At 33.2% G+C, this 9789-nt stretch overlaps 1 protein-coding gene across 1 annotated transcript; it reads left to right on the top strand.

Annotated features, from left to right (window-relative positions):
* Positions 1 to 1640: 1640 nt before the first annotated feature.
* LOC108199760 (eukaryotic initiation factor 4A-8) lies at positions 1641 to 4830 on the top strand. Its single transcript, XM_017367723.2, has 5 exons — positions 1641 to 1829; positions 2663 to 2732; positions 2919 to 3025; positions 3223 to 3653; positions 3937 to 4830. Exons 2-5 carry the CDS (start codon positions 2665 to 2667, stop codon positions 4570 to 4572), a joined length of 1242 nt encoding a protein of 413 aa, XP_017223212.1. The 5' UTR covers positions 1641 to 1829; positions 2663 to 2664; the 3' UTR covers positions 4573 to 4830.
* Positions 4831 to 9789: the final 4959 nt, after the last annotated feature.

Raw genomic sequence — 9789 nt, forward strand, 5'->3', positions numbered from 1 at the left:
TTATGCTTTGAGTTCCTTTATGGTGTCTCTCCATTTGAGGCAAAGGAACATTCAGATACATACAGAAGGTGAGGAAAATTATAGACTCCATTTTCGATCAATTTCCGGGCTTTTGAATGGTTTGTGTGTTTAAGATATAAATAAAATTGCATTAAGATTGGATATCTATTTGGTACTAGGATATTGGCTTATACCAACCTTCTAAACTTTGTTCTATTTTAGGGTCATTGTCCTTCCTTTTTTATCAACGGGTTCTTATTTTTAGTGTTTGATAATGAAGAATAACTGATCATCAATACATGAGGAAGGTTCTGCATGCCAAGAAGCAGCATAGAAAGTTTGGAGATGGTTGTCACTAAATGTGGTTGTAAAGGAGCAAACGAAGACATGTTTGCTCCAAATACTTTTTTTCCATATACTGCATCACAAGTTATTGTTAAGGTTGCTGGCATTGAATTTTGGCAGAAAGATTAGCCTGAGTTGATAGTATCACTGTTGGAAACATTTATCAGGTTCCTGTACATGTCAAATAAACCACTTTGGATACACTTGGGTAGAAGATCTTGAACCACACTGATATTGTTGTGAACAAAAGGTAACAAAAGAAATTAAAGGTGAGCTTGGGAGTTTGATAAATAGTTTTCATGCACAAGCACTCAAGATAAAATTCCGCAAATAGTTGGAAACAACCTGATAGATTTGGTTTTTAATTTCTTATGTAGGTTTTAGATTCTCTTTTGGTTTAAAAATCATGGTCTATGTGTTCAAGGTACTCATATTATGTATGTTTTAGAAAATCTAAGGTGTTGTTTATCTGTCTATGTCCAGAATCACAGGCTTTGCCCACTTCACTAATATTGTTGCTTTATCAAAAAGAGTATAGTTTGACTCTTCTATCTTAATGATAATTAATTTGAAAAAACATTAAATTATCAAGTTTTACTAACACTTTGCAAAAGTGAGTATAGTTAAAATGTAAATTTTTTGAAGCTATATAAAATTAACATAGAGTTGAGAAGTGAAATAAATTTACTATTTGCAAGAAATGTACTCCTTATAGTTAGTTAAATTTTAAGAAAATAATAAAATTAATTATATATTTCTTCACAACAGTTTTTCACATTTTTATATAACTCAGTGCATCCATTCTCACTTTTTAGTTTTTTATTTCTTTTTAGATTTGATAAATATATTCAAAGATCATGAAAATAATAATAGTTTTATGACCTGATACATGAACAATTTTTTTTTTTTTGACATTTTTCAAGAGGCATGAATTTTTTGACATTTAAGTTTTCATTTTGGTATTGTATAATTTTAGTTTATAATATTATATAAATATTATATTTTCTATTTACTTCCCAATTTAAATTTAATATTATATATAAATATAACTAAAAATCAATATTACTAAAAATCAACATAATCAAGAATTACAATCAAATGTTACTTGATGGATATCATGACTCCATACATTTTATTTTGTAATTTAAAATTATAATATTTAATTTTCATAAGCTCTTTTTAAATAAAAACTACGAGTTAACTATCCCGTGTGCATAGCACGGGCAAAACACTAGTTATAACTAAAAAGCAAAATTTCCCCTACCTAAAAAGGTAAAGATTATCCTTCTGCATGGGCATATTCGTCAATTCATTCATTGAACCCTGAAAGCACCTATAAACACTAGCTACACTTGAAGGCCCATTCCTCAACTCCACGGCGTAGATCCGAGGAGTTTGGAAAACCCTAGAATTTCTTCAATCTCTCTCTGCTCTCTCCTCTCTCTCAAAACATCTCGCTACTCTCTCTCCTCCTTCACAATCAGGTACTCTCTCTAGATCGATCTTACACTCACCTTTTGTAACTGCTGTTCTTAAGTCTTAGATCTCTCCCCCCCCCCCTTCTCTCTCCCTCTCTCTCTGTGTTTAATGATTTAATGAAGTCAGGTTGTTTTGATCTGTGTTTCGGTAACCGTATAGAAATCTTGTCTACAGATGTGTTTGATTTATTGATTTGTATGTATTTAATATGAAAAGTTTGCGATTTAGTGTTTGTATCAGGTAAATTTATGTTCTTTGCGTATCTTTTAAATGTTTTAATGAGGTGAAAAGGTGGATTTAAAATTGGAAGATGCCAAAGTTCGTGTCTTTTCGTTTTTGGATCTCTCTTTCTCGTGGTTATTGGCAGTTTTTTTTTTATGTATGTAAATTGTGCTTTAGGTTATTATTTATTTTGATTTGGCATTTGATTGCCTTTTTGTGGCTTTTCGTAGCTTATTGGTATTTGGTATTTTATTGGTAGTTTATAGTGAGAAAAATGTGATGTTTTATACTTCATATGATACTTCCTGTTTGTTTTTTTATTTTAGTTGGGTATTACGTGTTGTTAAAGATTAATTTTGATGTTATTTTTTATTCACTTGTTTGGAAGATATAGCTAAGAATGATGAGGTATCTGGTTGTCGTCGTTCCGTTATATGTTAAGTGGTTTGAATTCTCTAGTCCAAGAAGTTACATGTGGCTTTGTGAGGAGGATTAAGAATCTGGCTTAGCAGTTGTTTGACACAAAACAATGTGGAGGATTAAGAGTCTGGTTTAGCAGTTGCTTCATACAGAACTGTGTATATGTTTATGATTTTCTTTTGTTTCCCTCTTTCAGTTATGGCAGGATTAGCACCGGAAGGGTCTCAGTTTGATACTAATCAGTATGACTCCAAAATGAGCGATTTGTATGTGCTTAAACTCAGCATCTGTTACTTTATGTAAAGTAGTAATATATTGCTACCTTCATCGAAATGTTCTATTGCTATATATCTTTTTTTTTTCAATTCAGATTTTCTTTGTTTAGCTTGTATAAAAATTCTGATTTGTTGATGATATGTAAATTTATACTATGTCCTGGTCTCTGGTTATAGGCTTTCATCTGATGGGCAAGATTTCTTTACCTCCTATGACGAAGTTTATGATAGTTTTGATGGCATGGGTTTGCAAGAGAACCTGTTGAGGGGAATTTATGCATATGGTATGATTTTTGATGCAGTTCCTTTTCTTTTCTTCTCGTTTTTGCTGGTAAAGATGTTATATTCCCACTTGAATTATTCTCTCTTCAGCATGTGTTAAGCTCGTGTGTATAATTCTGCAATCTGAGAGGGAAATGACACGATGTTTCAACTTCCAGAAGTATTAGATGCTATATTGATTATCCACAATTCTATGCAGGTTTTGAAAAGCCATCTGCTATTCAACAAAGGGGAATTGTTCCTTTTTGCAAAGGTCTTGATGTTATTCAACAGGCTCAGTCTGGAACTGGGAAGACTGCAACATTTTGCTCTGGTATACTGCAACAGCTCGATTATAATGTTGTGGAGTGCCAGGCCCTAGTATTGGCACCGACTCGAGAGTTGGCACAGCAAATCGAGAAGGTTATGCGTGCACTTGGTGACTACCTTGGTGTGAAGGTGCATGCTTGTGTAGGTGGAACCAGTGTTCGAGAGGACCAACGCATTCTGTCTGCTGGAGTTCATGTTGTTGTCGGCACCCCTGGGCGTGTTTTTGACATGCTCCGAAGGCAGTCTCTTCGTTCTGACTATATCAAGATGTTCGTATTGGATGAGGCTGATGAAATGCTGTCTCGAGGTTTTAAGGATCAGGTTTGTCATTGACTCCGTGTAGGATTTTACCTTTTTTGTTGGTTATTATTGAAAGTGTTATACCCTGTAATGAAAATGTAAATTATCTCTTTTCAGTAACATCACTAATAAAGGTGAATATGCAAAATAGTATAGGGCACCATTTGAGTTATTTGTATATTGGGCAATCAATTTGGCTTGCAGGTTTACTTCAGTAGTAAGATAAGTTAGTTTGTGGCATACATGGTGCTTTCTTTTATTTAAATTTAAATTTAGATGCTAATAATCTTTTATCTGCTGGCAGATCTATGATATATTCCAGCTCCTTCCTCCCAAGGTCCAGGTTGGGGTCTTCTCGGCTACAATGCCTCCTGAGGCCCTTGAAATTACAAGGAAGTTCATGAACAAGCCAGTGAGGATTCTTGTCAAGCGTGATGAGCTAACTCTCGAAGGTATTAAACAGTTCTATGTCAATGTTGACAAGGAAGAATGGAAGCTGGAGACACTTTGTGATCTTTATGAAACTTTAGCTATCACTCAGAGTGTCATCTTTGTGAACACTAGACGGAAGGTTGACTGGTTAACTGACAAGATGCGAAGCCGTGATCACACTGTCTCAGCTACACATGGAGACATGGATCAGAACACACGAGACATAATCATGCGTGAGTTCCGGTCTGGGTCATCCCGTGTTCTTATCACCACTGATCTTTTGGCTCGTGGTATTGATGTCCAGCAGGTCTCTCTTGTGATCAATTATGATCTTCCAACCCAGCCTGAGAACTATCTTCATCGTATCGGACGTAGTGGACGATTTGGAAGGAAGGGTGTGGCCATAAACTTTGTTACGACTGATGACCAGAGGATGCTGTTTGACATCCAGAAGTTCTACAATGTGATTGTCGAGGAGCTGCCATCAAATGTTGCTGACCTCCTGTAAGAGAATTTTACTTCCTGTTAGTGAGAAAAGGTGTCAGGTTTTTACTTCCGGAGAACTATCTATTGAGTAGATTAAATGTTTACGCTTAGAGATATGTATGAGTTTTACTTTAAAAGTTAGCTGCAGGGTGACTTTGGTAGTTTCTATGAACTGTTTGCAGCAAAGAATCTGTTGCAATTTTTTTGCAACTAACGTTTGTATTTTAATGTCTTCTCAACAACATAATCTATTGTGGTTTTAATTATCTTTTATTTTCTATGTGCACATGTGTTTCTATTTGTTATGCTATAGTTTTTTCGGGAAGATAACTTGGAAACTCATAAATATGGGATTTATCTCAGCTCGAATCTTTGCAATGGACTCCAGAGTTTGGTTTCAGTTTGTGTGTTATGTGTGAAATTCCTCCTGCCTTTGATTTTTACTCTTTTCCCAGTAGCCATAAAACAAAATATTACCTCAGGTTTTTTTGTAACTTCTAATAAAGATTCATTTGCTCTCTGATTCCCATGTAGGTATGTCTTGTACTTTTTTGGAGTTTGTTCATGTCTTGTACTTTTTTGGAGTTTGTTCAGAAAGTAAGAAAAATTGAAGAATATAAAAGTAGTAAAAGGTGCAACTCCTTTGTTTCTAAAATATGCTTCTGTAAATCTGTAGGTGGTTTATATGAACCAAAAGGACCTTTACATAAGGATTAAGGAGTAAAGGGGGTTGGTAAAATAAAAATTTTGGTAAAAGGAATAAAGGATGTCCAACTTGGGCATTATTCTCAAGTGACCTTTAGTTTATCTGTTGCTTTTTAATTGTCTAAACTAACGTCCATCATCAAGTCGCCCTGTGAAATAGTGAGATCAATTGATCGGATCTGGATCGGGTCAGACATGATTGTTAAAAAATTTTTATTTTTTTTTCTAATTTGCCTATATTTCTACGATATACTCTATACTCATCATTAAACTCATATCATTTTATAGTATGGAGCCCAGTTCTGAATCTAAGCAAATTTTACTAGCTAAAAATTTCCATAAAGGACTACTCCCTCCGTCCCAATGAATTGTATACAGTTTCTTTTTTGGGACGTCCCACCAATTGTATACATACCAAAAGTAGTAACTTTTATAATATAAAATAACATTACACCAACTCCTTTCTTCCACTATCTCCATTCTATAATAATATAAACACTATTACACCCACTACTTTCCTCCACTATCTCCATTCTATAATAATATAAACACTATTACACCCACGATTTTCCTCCACTATCTCAAATCTATTATTAAATATAAATGGGTCCCACCACTATACTCACTTTTCATCTAACTTTACTCATTTTTTATACTTTTTCTTGGTCTCCGTGTCCCAGCCATTTGTATACAAATGACTGGGACGGAGGGAGTATATGATAGAGGTTTCCTGTTTGGATTTGGTTTCAATTCTGTGGCGAACAGTAACAAAATAATATTCAGTCTAGAAATTCGGTTGGTGTCAAACAGATTCGTAAATAAACAGCTCTAAATTTGTAGATAAACAGCTCTAAATTTTTCATAACATGATAGATATTATATGCTCACCACAAGTAGAATCTGTTGCCCAGATCAAACATAAACACTGCATCCCAGTTTTGCAAGTCTTAAAATTGTGTTATAATCTTGTTATCCTGTTCAGTCGGTGATTATTGAAATGACCAAATGAATTCTAAAACTTACTGTATTCAAGTAATAACTAAGTCACCTAAAAAGTTACTTAAAATTACCTCAAAATTATTAATAAATGTGTTTTACACGAACGGGTCCTAGCTTCAAAAGGGTCGAAAGCAAAATAAAAAACGTAAAAGCATGTCCAAAATAGACTTTATTCTCAAGTGACCATTGGTCTATTTGTTGCTTTAGAACTATAGTATAACTTTACATGCATCATCATTCATCAAGTCGGCTGAGGAATAGTGGCTCCTCTGCTTTAAATATTCCACTAAAGATGCGTATATCGAAGACACTGCTTTGTTACCTTCTCCTCGTCACATAAAATATAGACAAAAAATAATTTATATACCCCACCGTATATGATTACTTTAGCGAGGGGATGGTTTTGGTTGAAGAATAGATTATACTTTAATTTTGTAAGTATCGATGCGTAAAATGTTCTAATTCCAAGATAATAGGCAATATTATTTTCTAACTCCGTGGCTTAATTATTTATTAGTGACTGAATGATGGCTGAGTAAGAAATTTAGAATTAAAACAATAGTAGATTTTGAAACCCTACTAACAGTCAACTAAAACGTTATGACTTCTAATATTTATAATGATATATTTAGATTTATAATAATATATTACCGCAACCAATTAAAAAGTTATGACTTCTAACATTTATAATAATATATTTAAATTTATCAAGTTTATTTATTATTATTATTTTTTTAATAATAAATAAATTTGATAAAATCTAAATATATTATCATAAATACTAGAAATCATAACATTTTACTTGGTTATGTTGACATTTAATAATAATGTATAAAATTCTATAAATAATATTTTTATTATTTGAATTTATATTCCGAGATACTTGTTTGATATTAATGGTGATTTTAGTGACCATCTTGATACTGTTTTCAATTTAGTGACCAAGATACTTTAAGCCCATTTCAATGACCAACTAGATAATTAACTCATTAATTTAGCACACATTTTTCACACAGTTTTGCTATGTGATATCTTGACATATCCATCCATATTGTAATCACAATTTGTTTCCATATATACTGTAGTATTTTAAGGTACAGGCAACGTTTTCGCTTCAAGAGTAGGTCCGATGTAATGCAATGTCAGGCGATGATTTGATTGATATAATAAAATATACAATCATGAAATGACGGAACAAAAGTGATTAGAAAAAGAAATTATATTTTGTAAAGGCCGGCTCAAATTTGTCAAATTGGGAGGGCTATGCTTCTCCACAACGTACGTATTGTTATCCAACTTGCTTGGCTTTTAGTTTAGTTAAAAATGCCGTTTATGTTAGTTTAAAAGAAATGAATTTTTGTTTAAAATAAAAAAATATAATAAAAGTGAAAAGTAAATTAATAATTATAAGTTACTAAGGTATTTGGATAAGAAACAGAAATTATAAAGAAAAATTAGCATTTGCTATTTCCAACTTCTTTCTCCCGACTTCTTAAAAATTCTCACTTTTTCACATAAACGGGTCAAGACAAGAAACGGGGCTACTTCCCTTCCATAAACAGGGGCAAAGTCCTGGACAACTCTCCGGGCTTGCGATCGATTCCTGTTGCAGAGATTGTGTATGAAATGGTATCCGATTTTACGTATACGCGTGATAGAGAAACAAATAAGTCTGTTTGAATTTGCAATTTTATCGTCATGACATATGGCGAGAAAGTGGAATTGTTCCGGTAACTTGTAAGGGTGCACAAAATTTAACGTACAGTTTAATTTGAGAAGTATATTATTTCGTCATAACTTCTTGATTACACGTTAAGTTAGAATAACCCCTCGTAACTTTTTGATTAAAATTAAGATGAGTTAAAATAAGTTTAAAATGGCGAACGAGCTCTTGAATCTTGACCACTGTCGAAAAAATGACAAGAATGTGACAATTTTTATATATTTGTATAGATGTATCATGTTTTGGATTAGTGATAAATAATATTATTATCTCTTTCTATTTTTTATCTCTTTTCTTATGTCCATGTTTAGCTTACTGCTTCCGGCTTCTTTTTCCAGAAAGCTTTCTCTATGTCCATGTTTAGCTGACTGCTTCCGGCTTCTTTTTCCAGAAAGCCTTTTACTTCTTTATTTTAATCAAGAAGCACTTTTTTTAAATTTAACTCCTACATCTGTATATGATATTTTGCTGGTAGTAATGATGACGAGGTAAATATTAAATTTGAAAGTGCACTATTATTTATGATAATAATTTTAAAATGATAAAGGGGAAAAAAATTTGAAGGACACTCATTGTGTGAATAAAAATAATTTTATTTATATATGATATTCATTCCAAAATTATGTATATAAATAATTTTTTTAACATTCTCATGAAAAATGATATTCTTCACAAAAAATTAATTGGAAAGTCATAATTTTGTTCATGGAATGAGTTAGGCCGACCTTTAATGAAACGGAACCTATATTTGATAATTTTAATTTCTGACTAATTATTCTAAATGAGTAAAAATAATTCTACCACTTTCGATAATTTAATATTATTTGATGTTATTTAAGTGTAAATCATATGCACTGTCTAAATAAACCAAACCAAACATACCTAGTATATCCTGTTTAGAGCAGGGTTTGGGGAGGGTAAGATGTATGCCGACCATGCCCCTACTCTGAAGAGTTGGGGGTTGTTTCCGTGAATACCCTCGACTTAGACTTAGTGCAAGAGAAAGTATTATGTGAGATATATGTAAATAGTACTTTGGTCATGATTCGTGAGTCGTGACACATGGGACTCACCTTTATCGTGAATACATCTGGCAATGAATGATCTGAGCTTTGTCTTCAAAATAGAACCGATGTGTGTTCGACTCTCCTAACTGATGCTGAGTTACATTTGCGCCGAACATGTCCATACCAACGTAAACGTCCATCCTTTATTTTCTTAGAGATAGACTCAACATCTAAAAAACGTCGAAAAGTAACATTCGGTATATGATCTATCATGGTGTTACCACAAATGCAACACAACATATGCATTTCCGCTGTCTCTAGCCTACGCTCTTGAACCTTTCTCAATGGCCAGCACTCAGAACCATATAATAACGACGGTATGATCGCTGCATATGCATTTCCGCTGTCTCTAACCTACGCTCTTGAACCTTTTTCAATGGCCAGCACTCAGAACCATATAATAACGATGGTATGATTGCTACACGGTAGAATTTACCCTTCAACTTCAAATGTACACTTTTATTACACAACACACCGGTAACAGCCCGCCAGCGAAGCCATCCTGTTGAAATACGATGTGTCACATCCGCAGAAATATCGCCATTATTCTGGATGGTGATAACCCAAGTATTTAAAGGTATTAGTTTGTGGTACACGGGCCTCCGCAATACATACAGCTACATGTTGGGGTTTATACTGAAATATTCTTTTGAAGTATATACTTTAATAACTATTATATGAGAATCTTGAATGCATGTTTTCACATTTTCTGTATATTATATATTGTAGACAATCTCGTACCAAA

This window comes from Daucus carota, chromosome 8 (genome assembly GCF_001625215.2).
Source record: "Daucus carota subsp. sativus chromosome 8, DH1 v3.0, whole genome shotgun sequence".
In the NCBI taxonomy this organism is placed as follows: Eukaryota; Viridiplantae; Streptophyta; class Magnoliopsida; order Apiales; family Apiaceae; genus Daucus; species Daucus carota.

What these genes read in the sequence shown, in the direction of transcription:
- LOC108199760 (XM_017367723.2), top strand. Translation starts at nt 2,665, where the DNA reads ATGGCAGGATTAGCACCGGAAGGGTCTCAGTTTGATACTAATCAGTAT. An exon ending in GACTCCAAAATGAGCGATTT is followed by an intron (nt 2,733 to 2,918) that starts GTATGTGCTTAA and finishes CTCTGGTTATAG; the next exon opens with GCTTTCATCTGATGGGCAAG. An exon ending in GAGGGGAATTTATGCATATG is followed by an intron (nt 3,026 to 3,222) that starts GTATGATTTTTG and finishes AATTCTATGCAG; the next exon opens with GTTTTGAAAAGCCATCTGCT.